This window comes from Typopeltis vanoorti, chromosome 5, assembly GCF_054136105.1.
Source record: "Typopeltis vanoorti isolate ZY-2024b chromosome 5, IOZ_Tvanoo_1.0, whole genome shotgun sequence".
Lineage (NCBI taxonomy): Eukaryota > Metazoa > Arthropoda > Arachnida > Uropygi > Thelyphonidae > Typopeltis > Typopeltis vanoorti.
In genome coordinates this window covers 100,342,754-100,365,781 of record NC_143553.1, presented here as the reverse complement: position 1 = coordinate 100,365,781, position 23,028 = coordinate 100,342,754, and the positions used below count along the sequence as shown (strand labels likewise).

Sequence of the window (23,028 nt, the reverse complement as noted above, 5' to 3'; positions counted from 1 at the left end):
TCACTGTTAATAGTGGATATTAAAACTTGGAAAGTTGAGAAAGAAGTATTTATTTTCCAAAAATATTTCTTTATATTGGTTATAATCTAAATATTTTAAATTGTTTTCTGAGTTGCTGTCGTGTCATATGGCATTGCTAGCCCTGTCAATCTGCTATTTTGAAGCTAATCATAATTCAGAAATGCACTAATGTAGTTTTATGTGTTGGCCTAAGGATTTTATTTTATTGAGAGTTTTTATTATGCTGAATGTTTTCAGTGTTTATTTACTCTGGCAGAAAGGAATTGTTTAATATTTTTCATAAAAGTGATTCACCACACATTATAGGTGTTTGAATCAGCAACATGGTGAAAAATTAAATAAATAAATGGTCTTGTCTTCTTCTTCTTCTTCTCCCTTCTACGTGTTAGGCCTACTGGCCTGTTACAGAGCTATCTTAAGCCCTTCTAAGTTGTACCCATCCTGAGGATAAGGTGACTAGCTCTATGCCTCCCGGTATATTCTATGGCTGCATGTGTTCATGGGCCAGTCTGCCTGCTTGCAGAAGGAAAAACCCCAGATAAACTGGTGAGAAAAACTCTGCTGTCCACTCCCAAGACCGGCTAACTTGGCTATGTCTCTGAGAAAGATCCTTAAGTTTCTCAGGTGGGCATTGGGAATCGAACCCCAGGACACTCCTTTCCCAGGCATGTGGTTGCAAAGTGCATAGCCACTAGGCTAACCACGTGGACTAAATGGTCTTGTATCACTTATAAAATGCATGATTTTTTCTTCATAGACTGTTAAACATACAATATCATCATCATCAAATTCCTGCCATGTACCCTCAAGGGGTGTACAGGATATGATAGTACTATATGAAAAAAATTACATCATTATTAATTTCCTATCTACAATTTTCCTCCAAATCAGTCTGTTACTTGTCAAGACTCCAACATTATCAGATCTTATATTTCTGTCGTCTAAAGCATTTTGTACCGTATCAATCCACCTATATCTTGGTCTTCCTCTGGGTCGTTTTGCTGCCAACCTGGCAGAGAACACTTGTTTTGCTAATCTTTCCTCGCCCATTCTGTTTAAGTGACCATACCACCTAAGATTAGCTCTGCTAACGCATTCCTGGATGCTGACAACGTCAAGTTCTTTCCTAATATCCTCGTTTTTAATATGATATTGCCATTGATGCCATCTGTTCATGCCTATAATCTTTCTCAGGACTCTCATATCTGGAGTCTGTAGTCTTTGATCAAGTGTTTTACTTCTGACTCAGCTCTCAGATCCATAAGTTAAAACTGGTTTGAACACTGTCTTGTACACAGCTAATTTAGTGTTTCGACTGATTTCTCTCTTATTCCATATGAATTTATTCAATTGACTTCCCACCATACCAGCTTTGCTGATTCTGTTGTCTATTTCTATATTTAATTTACCATCTTCAGTAAAAATCGTGCCTAAATAGCTGAAATGTTTTACTTGTTCCACAGGTTCTCCATTCACAGCACAGTTGACATTTTCAATGATTCTGCCTATTTTCATTGTCTTTGTCTTTTTATTGCTGACCTTCATACCATATCTATTACAACAGCTGAAATATAGAATATAGAAAAATATAGAATATAGAACATACAATATGTAAGTAGTAATTAACATATTTGCTTCAATGCTTGTAGTTATTATACAGGGTAAAAATTAATCACAGCATTAAGAAAAGCTTATAATTTGGCTAGATTTGGGATTAAATAGCTGACTGATATATTAGGCGACCATAGCTGAGTATACCCAGGCTGATATCTGATTGGTGAGATATTTGTCTGACTGGTGAGCACAAATTTTTCAAGCCCTATATATAAGTGATGCAGAAATAATGTAAAATTGCTTCCCAAATGTTTTGGGCGTGCATGCACACACACACACACACACACACACACAGAAAGGAAGATAATTTATATGTATATGATGATGATGATCATCATCATATACATATAAATTGTATATGATCTCATCCAAGTTTCATCTCTGGTGGAACATCATTCACCCATTCACAACTCTTGTACTCTGGCATTACAACAATACCAAGTGGGAAAGGATTACTTGACTTTTACTCCTTCTTTCCATGGTCAGCCTACTCTTTTTATTATTCAGATTGTGATTTTGTGAAATAATCCATATTGGAATGGAAGTGTTCATTCATCACTCTGTTCAAAATGATATTTGAAATGAAATACATTTGACTCTCAATACAGCAAACTTATAGGGACTGTGCAGATAGTCCCTTTAGAACAGCATTGTGGCTACTATTGTGGCCTGTGACTTTTTTTAGTTGTTTAATACAATAAATGAGTTTGTTCTGATGATGCTTGCTTTGTTTAGCTCACTGTAATTTTCTTCTAAAGACTTACGTGTGAATGCTTATAAGTACAGTGAAGTCATCTTTCTTGGTAATTTCAGTGTCCACTGTTCTAATTGGCTTCCTTTTTTGAATTTCATTAACCAAGTGGGAAGAGAGGCAGAAATTTTTGCTGTAAGTAATGACTGAAAACAGATCATTCATCTTCCTATCAGACCCAGCGACCCTTTCCACCCAACCAACACTCTTGGGTGAGTGGAAAGGGTTGGAGCTCTTCTTGACTAGTTCTCCTTTCAGGTACTCTGTTCAGGTGACTGTTCTGATTGTAATTCATCCAAGTTTCATCTCTGGTGGAACATCATTCACTGATTCACAACTTCTTGTACTCTGGCATTGCAACAATGCCAAGTGGGAAAGGATTACTTGACTTTTACTCCTTCTTTCCATGGTCAGCATACTCTGTTTATTATTCAGATCCAGATACTTGTTGTGATTTTGTGACAGAAATAATTGAAGCGTTCATTTATCACTGTTAAAAATTTCCACGCTGTATCTAAATCATGGTTCTCCAAGTGCCTATCACAAGCAGCTTGTGACTAAACACCAACTTCCTTCACAGATTACAGTTACCCACAGTACTTGTGAAACCATCGTTAAAAGGACTAAGTCTAATTTCAACTGTAGAAATGCAGTCAAACGTAGAAAACTCTGCCACAGCTGCCATCAGCAATCATACCTTCTGGTTCCTTGCCAAAGTTGTTGGTGCAACTTTTATCCTTCTCTGCTACTTCCTCTTTCTCACTCTAACTGCACCATTGTATCATCACCTAAAGACAAAACTGACATCCTAGCTTCATTTTTCTCTTCCAACTCCTCCTCCATAGATGACCATGGCAAATTACCTTTTCTTTGTCTAGAAAATTGCATCTAATGCCTGTGACCACCAGAAAGACATCAGAAGAAACTTGAAAAGCTTGGATACCACAAAGGCAGCCAATCCAGATGCACTCCTGAACAAACGGCTGTTCTTTATCATCTATACACTAAACTGTACTCAGCTGGCATCCACTTGACAGCATGGAAGCCCACACACAGCCCCCCCCCTCCCTAACACCAAAAGCAATAAATGTCTACCATCAAGCTAGCGACCTATTGTTCTCACCTCAGTTTTGTCCAAAGTAATGGAAAAGGTTATCAACAGTCAACTTCTTCAACACCTGGACTGGACAACTGCCATCTAATTAGTGACTACCAGTATGAATTTCTCCAATTTAGATCCACAGGAGATCTCTTGACCATGTCATGAATCTCTGGACTCACTCCATAAAAAGGTTTGGAGAAACCTATGCCATTGCATAGGTTTCTCCAAATCAAGCACTTCTCAATAAATTATCATTATATGGACTGCCTTTGCCCTTGTGTAATTGGATTGCCTGTGGTTTCTCTCAGATCAATCCCTGTAAATAATGGTGTTCTCTCTTCCAGTTTTCCTATTAATGTAGGTTTCCCTCAGGGCTCTGTCATTTCATCTACCCCTCCTTGATTTATATTAAATGATCTGCTCTCATTGACTGCAAATCTTATTCATAGTGTTGCTGATGATAGCGCACTCCACTCATGTGATGTCTTGCAACACTCAAACATCTCAAGCTTCGAGATCATCTGTAATAAGTGCTTTGAATTCTGATCTCCACAGTATCCTTGCTGTGGTGAAAACAACATAATCCTCAATGCTTCCAAAACAGTTTTGCTTGTTTTTTCATAAGAAAGACCTGAGATCATCTCTGCATACTTTAGATAATGCTCAGCTCAACAGTCAAAACCAAATCTCTCTCTCTCTCTTCTCCATCTGACTCTTACTCGAAACCTTTCATGGCATAATTATATCACTTTTGTAGCATCATCACTTCTGAATAACTTGCCACCCTTTTCTGCTCAAATGGTACTTCTCTTCTGATCAGTTATTTACTCTGTTTAAATCTCAAAAAATGGAATTGTGGATGCTGTTCAGAAAAGAACACTTTGGTTGATTAATGACACATCTCTTACAGAATCTCTTCAGCCAATTTTTTGTAGAGGATCAGCTTCTGCATTTTGTTCAGCTACAGATATTTCCATGGCCACTGTTCAGCAGAACTAGCATCCATAATCCCTCTCATTTCTGTGAGATCTATAGGAGCTTGAGCAACAGCTGCTCAACATCCAAAACAGAATTTGTACGGGCCGAAAGCAGGAAGCTTGCAGCCTGTCCAAATGGCAGTCGTGTTTTGTTCTCTTGCCAAGGCAATTGGCTGTAACTTTTGCCCTACACTATTCCCACTTCTATCATACCAAGATGGCTCAATAGCAACATTACCCATAGAAAGAGCTAATCTCCTGTCATCACACTTTGCCTCCAATGCACACATAACAGACAATGGCAAAATCCCCCCCCCCTCAGTCATTCCAACTGCCCAACACGCAATGCCTCCTGTATCCTTTTGCCAAAAAGACATCACAAACCTGTTGTCTAAATTAGACACAAAAAACGTCTCCTGGCCCTGACGGCATTCCCCCAGTTATCCCGAAGGTATGTGCATCGGAACTGACTCCTATCCTGTGTCACCTGTACACACTCTTACTCCACCGGTATATATATTCCAAAACCTGGAAACTGGCCTATATTCAACCCATTCCTAAAAAGGGTGACAAATCACTACCATCTAACTACTGCCCTATGTCACTCACTTCAGTCCTATCTAAAGTAATGGAGAAAATCATCAACTCTCAACTCCTGATCTACCTTGAAGGTACACGGCTATTAAGCGACCACCAATACGGATTCCGTCAAAACCGTTCAACAGGAAATCTACTCTCATACATCACCCATCACTGGACAAACGCCATGGAAAAATTCAGTGAATCCCAAGTAGTTGCACTCGATATCTCCAAAGTCTTTGACTGAGTCTGGTACAAAGGCTTACTAAGCAAACTCTCATCATTTGGACTGCCTCAGGACTTCTGCAGATGGATTGCCAGCTTCCTGTCTGGATGCACACACTGTGTGATGGTAGACAGCTCTCTATCCTCTCACCATCCAACAAATGCTGGGGTCCCACATGACTCAGTTCTCTCACCGACCCTCTTACTTCTATATATCAATGACCTATGTCAGTTGACCTCAAACCCAATACACAGCTTTGCAGATAACAGCACATTACATTCCTCCCTTTCATTTGACAAACCCTACTCTACACAACTCACCTCAACCAAGAGAACATCAACCACCACTGCTCTTAATTCTGACCTCCAAACAATCCGCCAGTGGGGCTCAGATAACCTCGTCAACTTCAATGCTAGTAAAACCCAGTTCTGTCTTATTTCTCACAAAAAAGAACATTTTCCCCCAGCATTGTTTTCAATAACACTCAAATTCTCAGACAACATGAAATTTCTCTTCTCAGAATTACCTTGACATCAAGCCTCTCCTGACATAAACACATCACAACCATTGCATCCTCAGCTTCCAAAAAACTAGGCTTCCTCTTTTGCTCAAGATTCTATTTCACCTCTAAACAGCTGTTAATACTATACAAGTCACAAATCCGCCCAGCTCCCGAATGCTGCTTTCACATCTGGAGTGGGGCTCCAAAAAACTCCCTCAAAATGCTCGACTCAATACAGGGGAGAGCAATTAGACTAATAAATGACCCATCTCTCACCAACTCACTCCCTCCACTTTCACATAGACGCCTGGTCTCCGCAATCTGTATATTCTATAAATATTTTCATGGGAAATGTTCATCTGAAACAGCATCAATAATTCCACCACCCACTAAGCCCATTGGAACACGTACAGCTGCTGCCCAACATCCCTTCACAGTACACCTCGTAACCCACAGAACAAATTTCTTTTCCTTCTCATTCATCCCTGCTACTGCAGTATTGTGGAACAGTCTTCCCCCAGACGTATTTCCCAAGAAATACAACATGCAGGCGTTCAAATATCTAATGTAAACAAATTTCTCCTTTCGCAACCCACCACCCATATATGGTTCTAACATACTACAGGTTTACCAGCCAACCTCCTGTATATGGGTCCAACATAAAAAAAAAAAAAAAAAAAGAAACATCCCTTTACAATCGAACTGCATACTCACTGAACCTGCTACTTCCAGTTATCTTTTATTCCAACCACCTCACTTTTTGCAGAACAGCCTTGTCCATGAAGATTTACAAAGGACTACAACCTCTAGCAGTTTAAGAAGATTCTCAACAGATTGCTCTGCTCCTGACCCCACACACACAGCATTTATTTGCTATAAGCTATTCTGCTTTTTGTATGTGGGAGTAATATATATATATATAAAGCTATAGTTTTATTAGCATAATATTTTTAATTCTTGTTTACTTTAGATTGAGTTTATTCTTTCTAATAAATAGAGATTGTTTAGCACAATTATGATAATAATTGTGCTAAACAACATTGTTTTTATGCTAATAAGCATTGGATGTTTCAACAATTAAGGAAGTAGGAATTTATACAAAGTTTTATCTTTGCTTGTTTCAGTAATATGCTGTTTCATTAGAAGAAAAAAAAAATGTAACCATTATGGATACAAAAAGAAAAAGTCATATAGTCCTGATAGTTTTAGGAAGTAGATCAGGTTGGAAGAAAATTGTTCATAGAACAATGGTAATGAAACAGCAATTTTGTTGAACTATCATGTCATCTGGTACACTTCTTATGGGATTATGCCAATAAATTATGACTTATCCTCTTCTCCAGTTGTGCATAATCTATGCTCTAGAACTAACCTTCTGTCTTGGTGGTGATTTATACTCCTTTTCTGTTGTTACTTTATAAATCAGGTTATATATGTCACATTCATTTTACATGATATCAGTGTCATTTCATTTGTTTGCAGTTTAGAAGCATCTGTTGTTATAGAAAAATTCCAAACAGCTAACTTCTTTATTATCTGAAAGCTCATCATTTTATTGACAATCACCAGTATTGATTCTGTCACAGATGAACCACTTGAATTGACTATGCCATGTACCCAGGGGCGTGCCAGCAATATGTGCAATGTGTGCAACACACACAGACTCCAGGATAGTAAAGGCGTCAAAGAGGAGGAAATACTTATAAAAAACGTTTTTTTAAAGTGATTTTTTTATTGGAGGGGGGGGGAGATAGGGGCGGTAACTAAAGTTTTGCACACAGGCACCGGACACTACTGGCGCCCCTGCATGTACCACAAAGAGGATCAAAGAAACCATGTTGATTTTTAGAAGTCACACTGGTATGGCATGCAGAGTTGCATATAATGTGTCCATCTGATGTTTGCAAGTATTATGTATGAAATTATATTCACATCAGTTGTAAAGTTTTTTTGTTTCATCTTTCAAGTAATTCCTTATGACAGTCATTATCAAATATTCCCAGTTATCAAAATTAGGTTCATATCTGGTTCTGGAAGTGCATAAGCAATAAAAAAAAAAAAATCAGCTAACGCCTTTTATTCCCTTATAGGGAGTAGGCGAGGCCTTTATACCCTATTTTGGAGACTGAGTGGGCAGTTCAATCTCCATCAGTAGCCAATCAGAAATAGCTGGCCCATGTCTATCACTAATTATAGCAGCCACCGATGAAGAGGCTGGCAAACAAGTGCTGCCATCTCTTAGTACTTAACCCTAACAAGATATGCTACTGTCTGAAATAATGTGGGTACTACGGTCGATTTTCTTGAGTTTACGGGATAAAAAACCCAAGTTTCCGGGAGGAAAAACCCGCTTGCCCATGCCAGAGATCGACTAACTCGGGAATCGGTCGAAGAAAGGCTTAGAAAAAGTTCCTCCAGTCAGTGACTAGACTTGAACTTAAGTCTGACTTCAAGCAACCAAGCGCAGAGGACGCAAGCGCCACTTCCACTGAGCTACACAGGCCTGGGAATCGAACCTAGGACACTCCTTCCGCAGGCATATGGTTGCGAAGCGCAAAGCCGCTAAGCTAACCGCGCGGACTGTGCATAAGCAATTTAACAAAAAATTAATAGTGTTCTGACTATTTGAATGAAGAAAAATATATAAATCTTTATTTGCAAAATAATGAATAATTATCAAATGATAAAATTTCCATCTATTGAGTCATTCTCTCACTTTCACTTTATTATAATTGAATAAATATTCCTAAAAAATGATGAATATAGTTTCATAAATTCAACTGTTAACAAGAGGTGACTACAGTTTTAAGATATTGAATCATACTTCTTCATATAAAGAAGTATGATTCAATCTGATACTGAAGTATGTATAATAATATTGCCTGCCTGGTTGGCCCAGTGGTTATCGTATCAGCTCTCCAGCCAAAAGGCTGTGGGTTCAAATCCCACTGTGGGCATGGATGTTTGTGAAAATGGTAGTGGTTGGCTGTAGATGCCGTTGGTGTAGTTGCAGTTCATTGTAGTTGGTAGAGACAGAGAGTTGTAGAGTGGGTGCCCTCCCTCGATGAGTCCTTGGACTCCCTGGGGGTGTCAGATAATAATAATAATAATTTTGTAGTGCATAATGCTGTCATATTTCTCCAATCCCTCCTAAGCATGCATATCTATGTTTGGAAAGAATATCGTGAGCATAAGAATGAAAAGTTATGAATTATATAAAGCTTACCAGAAAAGTTACTAGTACAGTACATAAAGTTAAGTTGGAGTATGAAATGAAATTGGCTGCACAGGCTGAAGGCAACCCAAAAGATTTTTATTATTATGCTGCAATTAAGGAGGTTCCAGTCCCTCCTAAGCATGCATATCTATGTTTGGAAAGAATGTGAGCATAAGAATGAGAAGAGTTATCAATTATATAAAGCTCACCAGAAAAGTTACTAGTACAGTACATAAAGTTAAGTTGGAGTATGAAATGAAATTGGCTGCACAGGCTAAAGACAACCCAAAAGAATTTTATTATTATGCTGCAAGTAAGAGAAAGAATGACTGTGGAAGAATAACTTTACTGAATGTGTACAGTACCCTTGTATCAGAAGCAGATGAGGTAGTTGAAATGAGTGCTCACTTCACCAAGATCTATCAGCCTAGTGTATGCAACATTGCGCACAGTGCTACCATTACATTGGATGAAGAGATAGAGGTGCATGAGAAGGAGGTTCTAGAGCTGTTGCATAACCTGAATAAGAATTTGGCAATTGGGACAGATGGGATATCAGCATGTATGCTGAAGGAATGTCAGCCAAACTGGCATGTTTGTATAATTTGAATCTTAGCTCAGGAAAGATCTCACAGGAATGGAAAGAATGTATGATAATCCCATTGCACAAGTGTGGTGAAAAAACTGATGTTTCTAACTATCAACCTATCAGTATCTCTTGAGTAATTGTAAAGATTTTAGAGAATTTGAAAGGACTTGTATAAAGAAATTGGTGGACAAATAAGCTATACTTTGCAAGGAACAGCATGGGTTTACCAAAGGGAGGTCATGTTTGAGCAATTTGCTCATATTTTATAATAATGGTTGATTTGGATAAAGGGAATGGATGCATGTGATACTGTTCGACTTTATTATTATTATTATTATTATTACATGACACCTCCATGGATTCCAAAGATTCATTGAGGGAGGGCGCTTACTCTACAACTCTCTGCCTCCACCAACCACAACTACCATCATCATCTACACCAACGGCATCTACTGCCTACAATCACCACTAAATTTTCTCAGACGATCAAAAACATTCATGCCCATGGCTGGATTCAAACCCGCAGCCCTTTGGCTGGAGAGCAGATATGCTACCCACTCGACCAACCAGGCCAGCTAAAGCATCTGAGAGGATACCACATGAAAGGCCGTTGCATAAACCAGAGAATTTTTTAATTGGAATATAAACTATTATCCTTGATAAGTGAGTGACTGATGGACAGTTACCAGAAAATTGTGTATGGGGGAATGTGAATTTGCCAGATTTAAGGTGACCAATGGTGTGCGCCCAGGGATCAGTCCTTGGACTATTGTTGTTTAATCTATACATTAATGATGGAAATGGACTGAGAGGAGATCTTCATTTGTTTGCTGATGATGCAAAAACGAGCAGGGCTCTCGGAGATGTTACCAATATACCACATTTACAGGGTGATTTGAATAGGCTTGAAATGATAATGGTTGTCATGATAATGATGGCAGAAAGGATAATGGTTGTCATTTCGGTGTTAGTAAATATAAAGTTATGCACTTTGGTATGATGCAACATCCAACAGTATGTTTTATTGGTCGGATTATGCTTGGAGTAACTGACTAGATCTTGGAGTTATGGTTGATAGAAAGTTGAAGTTCAAAGGTTACATAACAAAAATTGCAAGTACAACTTGGAGGATAATTGCAACGTTGAAGCAAATATTGACATGTAAGGATATGAAAATCATTTTGCTTCTTTACGAGGATTTGATGTGACCTCACCTGAATTACTGTGCGAGCCAGTTTGGGGTCCTGGGTTCCAACATGATAAAGAAGTTGTGGAAAGGCTGTAAAGAAAAATTACAAAGATGATATTGGGATTACGGAATATAGATTGTGAGGCTAGATTGAGAGCATGTGAACTGCAGCCACTGGTAGAGAGAAGAAAGAGGGATAATATGATAGAGGTCTATAAACTTGTGAGAGGTGATTATGAGATATCGGTTGGTAACATTTTTTTTTTTTTTTTGTTATATGGAAGGTGCAGTGAGGACTGGGGGCATCTGCAGAAGTTTTTAACTTTTCATATAGTTAAGAAAGGGGTGAGAGCTAGATTTTTCTCTCATAGAACTGTGAGTGAGTGGAACAGTTCGCCTGTTGAAGTAGGAAATGCATCTAATGTGAATGAGTTTAAGAGAAAGTATGACAGCTGGTGTGGGTGATGTATGGCCTACCTGGAAGGCTAATAATAATAATAAAAATATATATGAGAAGCCATGTGCTGATAAGTTTTCTTCAAAAACATTCCTTTGCAAATGAATTAAAAAAAAAAAAAGAAGCACAAAAGGTTTGACATACCATAATAGTAAAACAAATTTTTCTTAACATTTATTTGTTTTAATACATTTAAGTGTTAAAATACAAAATTCTTGTAAATATATCTGAATAAATGAAATAATTTTACAATGATGCACCCTGAAGAGGAAAAAAAAAAAAGTTATTTAATGTTTAATTTTATTAAAAATAAGGGCACTTTTATACAGGAAGTTTTTGGTATTGAGACCATGTTATGATGTAAATAAAGAGTTTAATAAAAATAAGCAATTAAGACCTGAAAAAGTTTGTAAATCATAAGACTTACATAATCAAGGGGGTACTAGTACAAAATGTTTTATGCAACAAAAGCTTATTTACAATTAATTACACATATTAGATGTTATGATAACTTCACAACTCTTACATATAATTGATATACCAGAATACAAATGGTAAATTCATTATTGTATGCATGTTGAAGCATTGCTAGTTTCTGTCGTGTTATGTGGTATCACACGTGTTATATCCTAGGTCTGTGGCAGTTAAATTTTTAATGAAAGCAGACCATACCTGGTGTAAGATTAATTAAGCCTTGATTTTTAATGAATTGTGTAGGGAACCTAAGCATTTGTGATGCTTCTTTAAATTTTATTGTACAGCAGTTACAATCAATATGTACAATTTTTGTTTGTTTCCTCAGTACTTGATTGCCTGCAGTAGTTGTGTGGAATGCTAGGCCTGATTTATGGTCTCTTCTTTTTTCGACGTATGTTATGTTTTCAGACATGTAGATCTCTCCCTACCTTCCTGTCTGGCCTATATACAAATGCCACAAGAGCAATGAATCCCATAAATGCCTTGTTTTTTCATGGAGTGATGTGGAGGTTTTGGTGGATGTAAGAATCTTGAGATTTTTCGTAAAGGTAAAGAAAGCCACTTTTTATTTATGTATTTATTTACATCATAATGTGGTGTCAGTACCGAAAACTTCCCACAGATCTGCTAAACCACAGAAACTTAAGTTTGCATGGAATTTTAGTTTTGTACAAGAGTGATAGTAAGTCCTATTCTATTTGGCTGAATGCAAAATATCAGTAATGATATTTTATTTTTCATACAGCATCCTTTTGAAAACTGAGAGGCATATCATCACTTTTCCTATTACTGTAAATAAGTTTAGAACCAATGTGATTACTATATAACAGTTCAGAGTGTTGTGCATCAACATATGTTGAAAGTTCAGTATACTATAAATTAAAGATGCTAAGAAATTATATTCTTGGTTTAATCCTTTATCCAAGTGTAAGCAAACAAAGTTGTCCAGTTGTGAAGTAACTTCCAACTGGGAAACTCGTATATAAAGGCTAATGATATAAAGCTATAAAGGCTAATAACTTCACTTGCCTTAATATCCCATAATGCAAAGCACATATCCTTACGGACATGTATAATGCTATGCACCCAGAGTATTTCAGGAATTTGGTGTGACACCTTTAGGGTACTCGTATATGGAAATATGACTTCTGCATTACTTCAACCTTGGTATCACTTCTGGGTCTGGCTCCATTGATGAGACCTCAATACAGGTCGAAACCGGTTTAGGTAGTGACCCTTCCCATAATGCATAGCATTATACATGTCCATAAGGACATGTATAATGTCCTTATGGACATGTATGGACACTTATGGACACATGTCCATATGTGCTTTGCATTATGGGATACTAAGGCAAGAGATGCGAAGTAATTAGCCTCTGTATACGAGCTGCCCAGTTGTGAAGTTACTTCACATGCAAACTTTGTTTGCTTACACTTGGATAAAGGATTAAACCAAGAATATAATTTTTTGGCATCTTTAATTTACATCAACATATGGTTCATTGAAAGAATGATCAGCATTAGTTATATTCCTACTCCTGCATTTAAAAGTTATACTTTTAGTTATTTTTAAGAGAAATATCTGAATCAGAATTGGACATTTCTTCAACATTGTTTTTATGCTAATTTTAGAATCTGTTTAAGGATTCTTAGAGTTTAGGAAAATAATTTAGACCTCTTATTAGATTTTGACTGTTCAATAACAAAAAAAAATAGAGTTAAGAGAAACAATTATTTTTAGAGGGAACCCACTATTTGGATCCCTTAGGCAAATAAGGGAGCATAGTTTTAATATTGGTTTATGGGAAGTATGTAACTGGTATTTACGAAGTGCTTTTTTATTTTTTTAAGATACTCCCTCCTTTCATATAAGGAACTACTACAGTTTTGGAATGATTTAATAGCTCTCTGTTGGTTTGTTTCATATTAAAAGTGGGGCTATTATTAATTACAATTTCTTTCATATTAAGATTGCAACTATTATTAATGAAATTATTGGAAATGTATTTTAATTCTAAAAATCTAGTCTTATATAGGAACATCAGTGCAAAAGGATAATGATTGCCAATAATTATATATTTATAAGTGTAAAAAGTAAGGGTCAAAGCCAAATAACTGGGAGGAGACCTCCACATCTCCTTTCAGGAATGCAAAGAACTGACTGGACTTTTGGAAAATTTGGAAAAAAGGACAAAGCTAACAATAACGATAAGTATTTATCGGACTTCTGCTTGGGACACAGAATATTCATTAGTAACACCATGTTTCAACATAAAGATGTGCAGAAGTTCCCATGGAGAGACACAAGAAATAAGAAAACCCTCATTGACTGTGTCATTGTTGATAGTGATATCTTCATGGTCATTCAGGATATGAGAGGTACAGAGGAGAAGACAACATCACCACATACCTGCCTAGCTGAATCAATCAATATCTTCTTCACAGTCTCAATGACAAACTGTGAAGAAGATATTGATTGATTCAGCTAGGCAGGTATGTGGTGAAGTTGTCTGCAAGGATAAAAAATAAGAACACCATGGTGGACACGAGAAGTTAAAGAAGCAGTCCTGGAAAAGAAGAAAGCACACCAAATGTTCATTGCAAATAAGCTGGCAGGAATACAGAGAAAAGAATACAGAGAAAAATGTAAGAGAGTTAGGCTGTGTGTAAAAGTAGCTAAACAAAAGTCATGGAAAGACTTTGGTAAGAGTATAGAAAATAAATATCAGGAATGTGGCAACATGTTCTGGATGCTATTGAAGAAGCTAAGAAATGGAGGAAAGAGTACTGTATAAGGAATCAAAGATGATAAATGTGACATGAAAACTGATGATAAGGATATTGTAGATGTCTGGAGTAATTACTTTGAAAGACTGTTAAACAAACCAAGCAGTGACAGAACCATACTAAAAAATTTTCAAGAAGAATGCAAACAGGAGTACACATCGATACTTCAGGTAGAAAAAACTGTCAAAAATAAACTTGAAATGTGGAAAGGCATCTTGAGTAGATGATATTTGACCAGAAATGCTTAAGTATACAGGTATACTTAAGCATTTCTGTAGTCTTGCAGTGACTACACTGCTTAATTCATAGAGCCTGGTCAGACAGTCGAATTCCCAATGATTGGAGTAGAATTCTCATAGTACCCATCTACAATAAAAGGAAATAAAACTGAATGTGAGGATTACAGAGGAATTTCTCTACTAAGTGTTCCAGGTAAGATTTATGCAAGCATACTTGAAAAGAGGTTGAGAAAGATTGTGGAAGAGAAACTTGGAGAAGAAGAAGCAGGGTTCAGGGAAAATAGAGGTTGCAAAGATCAGATTTTCACTTTACAACAAATTGTTGAAAAATCGTAGGAATATGACAAAGATCTGTACTTAAGTTTTGCAGATCTGGAAAAGGCATATGACAAGGTGCCCAGAAAAAAAAAGCTTTTCAAAAAACTACAATTATATTGGGTGAATGAAATATTATACACAGCAATATGTAGTATATATTTAAGTTGTCAGTCAGCAGTTAGAATTGAAGGAAATACGGGAAGATATTCTGATGTAAAATCAGGGGTAAGACAAGGAATCGCATCTCCACTCCTATTCACCATCTATATGGATCACATTATGAAAGAAAGTGGCATTAAGCCTGATGTTGATGTTGGAGATATAAAACCTAGCTCTTTGCTTTATGCCAGTGGAACCTTTTTAGTATCAAGGGCAAAAATTGCTAATTTATAAACTTCCACGGGTGACTGGAAAATTTTAACTCTTATATAGTGCATGTAGTGTGCAGTATATATCTCAATAAGTAAATGTGCAACATTTTCATCTGATATGGTATCTTTTAATTACAATTGTGTAGACATATAATTATAACAATCAAGCATATAATTATAACAATCTTAAACTTTTTAGTGAGAAGGCTGAAACTGCTTTTTTTTGTGCTTAGAAATATTAGCACACTTGATGAGACGGCTACTTGTAGTTCATTGCCGAGATTTCCGTCAGTGAGTTGTACGAAGGCAATTTTTTGTCAGACTTAATTTTGAAAAAAATTGCTCGCATTGATAAGCAGTAGAAAGCTGAGAAGCTATTTTCAAGGCGTTATTTTTTAAAGAAGGGAATTTCTCAGAATCAATAGATTTGTAAAAGCCCAATATAGGCAGATTACTATATTTTGATCTCAAAGTGTTATCACACTGCAAATTAATCAACTCTAATTGCAAGAAATTGGAAGCTTCCTCAGGGCGTATATCAAAAGGTGTTTCAAATATTTGTAATTCAATTCTTTGAATTTTTATATCTTCAAATCTCCTTTGAAATTGATTCAAAACTTTTGACACTCATCAACGTACTCACTTGTTGATTTTGGATTGTGTTCTCTTAATTTTGGAAAATGTGTAATAATAAATTTAAATTATTATCAAATTTTATTTACATGTACATACGAGTACATCGGCAAAGGGGCGAATTGAAATAGATGCCTGGGCGAAATTTCGCCCGCGGGCGAGGTGTTCCTCACCCTGCTTTATGCAGATGATGTAAACTCATCTAGTGCAAGTCTCCAGGATTCACTAACTGAATTGAATAACAGCTGTAATATATTTGGCATGAAAATCAGCAATAAAAAGACCAAAACTATGAAAATAGGCAGTAGCATAGCAGCTGCATTCTGAATGGCAATCCTATAGAACAAGTGAAAGATTTCAGTTATTTAGCACAGTTTTTAGTGAAGATGGCAGGTTAAATCTAGCTGAGTAAATTTATATGGAATAAGAGAGAAATTAGCCAAAACATCATACTAGCAGTGTACAAGACGGTTTTTAAACCAGTTTTAATTATGAATCTGTGAGTTGGGTTAGAAATGAAACAATTGATCAAAGACTAGAGACCACATATTTGATAGTTTTGAGAAAAATTAATAGAGTTAACCAGTGGCTGCAATGGTGGAATCATATTAAAAATGAAGATATTAGAAAGGAACTTGACATTATTAGCATTAAGAATGTGTCAGCAGAGCTAATCTAAGGTGGTATGGGCACTTAAATAGAATGGGTGACAAAAGTTTAGCAAAATAGGTGTTTGATGCCAAGATGGCTGGAATGAGATCCAGAGGAAGAGCAACGTCTGTGGATTGATTTGGTCAGAAGTGTCTTAGAAGCACTTAATGTTAGATATGAATATTGCAGCCCTCACAAGTAATAGACTGACTTAGAGGAAAATTGTTGATAGGAGATTATTAATGTAAACTTAATCATGTAGTGCTGTCAAGGGCATTCAGTAACCTGAATGTTCCTTGGGAATACATATCAAGAAATTGATGATGGTGATATGAGAGAGGACTTGAAAGAATTACCAGAGATAGCAAAAGAAAAGAGTGAGGGAGTTAAGATAGTGAGTCTGTTGCCGTGGTATTACAGAGTGGAGCTGAGGAGGGGGGGGGGGGGCTATAATTATGAGTGACTATACACTTTTGCCCGTCAAACTCACTCCATAGAGTAAGTTTGATGGGTGAAAGGACTTATACAAGAAGGATGGTTTGCATCTGAATGGATTTTGTGTTCAGAGACTGGAAAAATTTTTGCTGAATGAAGTGAAAGTGGATGTGCAGAATTAGGGAAACTAGAGCTTTTAGGGGAGTGTGTGTGTGGGGGGGGAAGCTGTTGAGTGGATATGCAGACATCAGTGAGGCAGTTAAGTGTAAGAATGTGTATAATATGCCTGAGTTAGTACGAAGGATCACAAACCAGAATGGGATAGTTAGTATAAGGTGTCTTGAATTGAATAACAGCTGTTATTCAATTCAAGACAAGATAAGGATGGGACTAGGTGACTTTTGCACTTTATGCATACTAATACTAGGAGTATTAAAAACAAGGAGGAATCTTTGGCCTTGGCTCTTCCTGGCCAGAGGTTATAGTTAGTGAGATAGAATGCAAAGAGTATAGTGTGTTCAGGAATGACAGAGAGAAAAGAATGTAGGGGGGGGAGTGTTATTGATGATAGCTGATGAACTGCAGGATAGTGAAAATAGTACATTTGGAGCTATGTGGTGTGTGAGATTGCGGCCAGCAGAACAAAATATACAGTTGGGTGATGGAGTAGATGATGGAGATAGTATGCACAGGCAAATAGACTCAATGAGTGGAGAAGAGGTAATTATTATGGGGGATTTCAACTATTATAACGTTAATTGGAAGGAGGAAAGGACACATGGGAGGAAGGAAATGGATTTTATGCAGTTACTAAAGGATAACTACCTGAGAAAGCATGTAATGGAATAAAAACTAGGGGTTCGAGAGTACTCGATCTAGTAATTACATCTGAGACTTTGACTATAACGAACATGACCATGTTGCCACAATTGGTGAGAGTGATCATAAGGTCTTGTGTATGAACAGATAAGACAGGGTGCATGTGGATTTACCAGGCTGGTAAGTATGACAAGCTTAGGAGATTGCTTGGATCAGTGCCATGCCATGTAAAACTGCAAGGGCTGGATGTTGATAGTGCATGGGAAGTGGTAAAGGAGCATTTGAAAGAGGCAGTGGCTAACTGCATATCTAGAGTCCGGAGAGTAAATCAGGTGGGAGTTAAATAGATGAATAACACCATTAAGCTTGAGCTGCAAAAAAAAAAAAAGAAACAATTGTGGAGGGAATTTAAGGAGAAAGGTGACCTGCAAGCACATGAACAGTACAAAGCACAGGCCAGAAGAGTAACTAGTGTAGTAAGAAAAGCAAAAGTAGATTATGAAAGGGAATTAGCCATGCAAGCTAAAGAGAATCCCAAACAGTTCTTTCGATATTATTATTATTATTACCCCCTCATGGAGTCAAAGACTCATCTGGGAGGTCCCTTTATCACACACACATCTCATCATACCGTGTCTTAAACACACTCAAACTCCTTGCAGACACCACACTCTCAGGTAAGGCATTCAAATCATTCACAACTCTGCATGAAATAACATGCCTCTCACTCCCCTAGTCACACTCTCTTTATACAGTTTCCAGGGATGACCTCTGGTTCTCTCCTGATTTCCCACTATTCTCTGTGGGACTTCTCCACCATTGATCTTATAACAACCCCTTACCAACTTGTAGGTCTCTATCATATCTCCCCTCTTCCTCCTCTCCACCAGACTCTGCAAATTACATCTCAATCTTTCCTCATACTCAACATTCCAGAGGTCAGAAACCACCTTAGTCAGCCTTTGGACTCTTTCCAACATCTCTTCATCCTGCAACTAAAAGAAAAATGTATAGGGCAGAATGATTTTAAGGAATTCCGATGTTCCTGGATGGTAGGAAGGTAACTGAATCAATCAGAATAGTAGAATTATTAAGTGAACACTTTGCAAGAGTACATAATCCAGGTGGTGATATTGCAGGAATGAGGTAACTAATGGCTTATACAGGAATTGAGGTGAATGAAATGGAGGTGAATAGTATATTACAGAACCTTAATGTAAATTCATCTTTGGGATTGGATGGTATACCAGCTCGAGTCTTACGTAAAGCGGCAAAGGAATTGGCAGTACCCTTGACCATATTGTTTAATTTAAGTCTCAGCTCTGGGTTAGTCCTGAGGGGGTGGAAAGAGGGGAAAATAGTTCCATTGCATAAAGTAGGCTCCAAGACTGCTGTTGCAATCCGATCGATCAGCATATTAGGAATCATCAAGGTTTTGGAGAAATTAGTCAAGAGCAAAATACAGGAATGGATAGATGGAAATGGGATACTGTATGGTGGTGGTGGGGGCAGCATGGTTTTGTGAAGGGTAGATCATGCCTCAGTAACTTGCTCACGTTTTATAATACAGTGACAGCTGAACTGGATAAGAGTAATGGGTTTACAGTGATACTGCTGGACTTTGCTAAGACCTTTGACAGGATACCACACGGAATTCTAATCAGTAAACTGCAGTACTTGGGTATGGATGTAGGGTTGGTGAGATGGATAATAGAGGGGTTGATGGAGAGTTATCAGAGAGTACTTTATGCAGGAGTAGAATCCAAAAGAAGGCTTGTGACTAGTGGTGTGCCACAGGGTTCTGTACTTGGACCACTGCTATTTAATTCATTCATTAATGATATAGGAAAGGATCTGAGAGGAACTGTTCATTTATTTGCCAATGATGCAAAGTTGAGTAGAGCAATAGTGAACACACACGATGTCAAAATTTTGCAGGATGGTTTGGATAGATTGACAGACTGGACTAAGGAGAATGGATGTCAGTTTAATGTGGCTAAGTATAAGGTTATGTATTTTTGGGTGAAAAGATTAACAGCAGTATACCACATTCGTGGAACCGTACTCCGGGAAATTGACGAAACCAGAGATTTGGGAGTGTTGGTGGATATGGAGTTGAAGTTTAAGGGGCGCATAGCAAAAGTGGCTAAATCAGTTTATCAGATCACTTGGTTAATGAAGAATACTTTGACTAGCAGAGATAAGCAGGTTATTGTTCCTCTCTTATCGAACCTTGATAAGACCCCGTCTTGACTACTGTGCTCAGATCTGGGTGCCAGGGTTTCTCCTTGATGGGGAGGAGGTAGAAAGGATCCAGAGGCTGGTGACCAAGATGATAGCTGGTCTATTGAATGAACCTTATGAGAACAGGTTGAAGATATGTTACAGAAATTGATTGATAGGCAGAAAAGGGGTGATATGATTGAGGCATTCAAATTACTGAGGAGTTTTTACAGGATTAACTCAGAGGAAATTTTTCAGAACAGGACTGGTGGTGGGAGAACTAGGCGCCATCCATGGAAATTGAGCAAGAGTGTAATTAGCAAGTATGTTAGAACTAGGTTTTTTACTTGTAGAGTGGTGAATGAGTGGAATAAGCCGCTAGAGTCTGTTGTGGGTGCCATGATTTTGAATGAGTTCAAAGCAAAGTATGAATGCTGAATAGTTCTTGACATAATGTTTAGGGCCCTCCCTTGATGAGTCTAAAGACTCCTTGGAGTTGCCCATAATAATGATGCTGATTATATGTACAAAAAAACAAAAACAAAACAAGGAATTGTATGGCATTGCTTTGCAAAGTTCTGAAATTAATTACTGTGGAATTGTTTTATGTGCTAGAAAGATCCCTCCCCCATTAATTGCTGATTTTACATTATTGGATCCACATACTTTGTATATGATAATTATCACATACAGAAACTAATAATTTTAATTTTTGGCTTATTTTAGTACTTCTCTGAAAAACTTGGGATTTTATGGGTTATTTTTTTTTCTGCTTTTAATTTGTATATTAGTTTTGATTATTATGTTTTTATTGTTTTAAGTGGAGACCTCATTTTATGGAACCTGAGTGGAGATACATTGCAGAAGGAAATGTTAGAAAGTAAAGATATGGGTGGTCACAACAGGTGCATTTTCAATATAACAAATCCTGGAAATGATGGGAAAATACTTTGCACAATCTCATTGGATCGCCAAGTAATATATTTTTGATTCTTTCTTTATTTGCTAAGAATTATTATCATTATTTTAAGTCAATTTCAGAAATGGTCCATGTACTCTGTTTTCACAGCAGAGATTATATAGATACAAATGTTTCTAATTAATATGTGAAGTACTTATTGCAGTTTTCCCTATACATGGTTACTCTAGACCAGGCTTGCACAAATTGATTGTCTTTGAGGGCCAAACCCAACTTGGACCACCTGACTAAGGGCCTGATCACTTCAGACCTAGAATCTTAGACCAGTCCACTGCAGCTAAACTCAAGTAAATTTGTTAGTAGGTCTACAGTAAATACTAATTAATATGCATATTTAAATTTTTTAGTTACAATTAAAACTATAATCAAAATTATTTACAAACAGATATAGCTGCAAAATTTCTTAATGAAAACCACTTAAACATAAACACAAAGTTTACTAATAATTTCACTGAGAATATCACACTTATTCTCAGTGAAATATCAGTGACTGAATGTCACAATGTGACACATTGCATTTCTTTGTTGCCACTATTTTATCAAAGTTTGGTGTCATGTTTGAAGTGACCGTTCTTGATATGGCCTCTAAATTGATATCACTTAAAGAGATGAACGTTGTTTGGTTTTGTTCACGTTCATGACTGAAAATATTTGTTCGCAAGTATTGTTACACCCTGATACCTTCACTATGTGGAATTTTCAGTTATCATGGTGTAACATGAAGAGAAAATAAAGTAAAACCCCTGTATAAGAGCTAATACATAAATTATTTAAAGAAAGAAATATATTCTTGCATCCAAGTAAAATATATAACAAAAAAGTGTTTGTTGAACTAAATAATAAAAGAAGAAATATATTACAGTTGTGATATGAAAAAAAATTAGCTAAGTAAGACAGAAAAGATTAGTCATAAGAAATTGTATGTGAGAGGCTAGTTTTAACACCTGAAATGAGAGATTAAAATATTAAGTAAATTCTTAGAGAAAATTTTGAAAGGGGGATTAATTTGAGGCTAGCAAAAAAAGCAAAGGACTATCGCTCAGGGTCAATTCCCAAATTGAGACGTCGTCACGTGTGAGTCGCGTGCTCGCCGACCGCAGGATGTTTGGCAGAAAAACGGCACCCTAATTGGTCAGTGAAGTCGAATCCAGTAAGGGGCGGAGAAAAGAAATTAAAGAAGGTGCCGGTAGGGGCCAAGGTATAAAAGGGTTAGAAACTCCCCCCACGAGGCTTTTTCCCGGATAGTTTCTTCATGAGCTTTTTCGTATAGGTTTTTCACGCGGTTTTCCTGAGTGGCGGGGTTGGAGTTAATCTCCGTCCGACACAACAAGGGAACAAAAGTGAGCAGGATTTCGATTCCATATTCCTATGGTAAGAAACGAGGAATGCCATTTAGCTAAAGGAAAGAAGGTATTGTCTCAATGTTTCATCTTTCTGTGACAACAACGAGAGATAGAAGTCTGTAAAGAAGTCAGTGCCCACGTGGTGAGTTTCACAGCCATTGTATAGATGATTCTAAGTGCATCCTTAATTCAAGTACAAAAAGTTAAGATCGCAAAAGCCCAGTTTAATGCCAAAAGAACTTAGGAGTGACAGATTATAGAGGAGTTCATCCCAGGATAGTACAATCGGAAAAACGGTAGAGGCCAATATAGAAAACCCAAGTCAAAAGATACTGTAAAAATCTCATGTTAATTGAAATCATAGGTAATTGCAATCATTGTTCTATTACTGAACAGTTGAAGAGACTAAGGAAAATTATACTAGGACTATAGTACATGAGATTGTAATGAGAGTATGCTTGTTAATATTAATTACATAACTATTCAAGTGTCCCGAGATTTATGCATGTGTATTGTAACTTATAGGA

The 23,028-nt window shown here is 37.1% G+C and overlaps 1 protein-coding gene across 1 annotated transcript in view; it reads left to right on the top strand.

The window, feature by feature from the left end:
• Positions 1–23,028, top strand: part of LOC150106689 (gem-associated protein 5-like) — a 560,402-nt gene that overhangs the window by 70,408 nt on the left and 466,966 nt on the right. Inside the window, exon 5 of the mRNA XM_090392643.1 lies at positions 21,001–21,154. Coding sequence (XP_090248769.1) covers positions 21,001–21,154 — 154 coding nt within the window. The remainder of the gene's footprint in view (positions 1–21,000; positions 21,155–23,028) is intronic.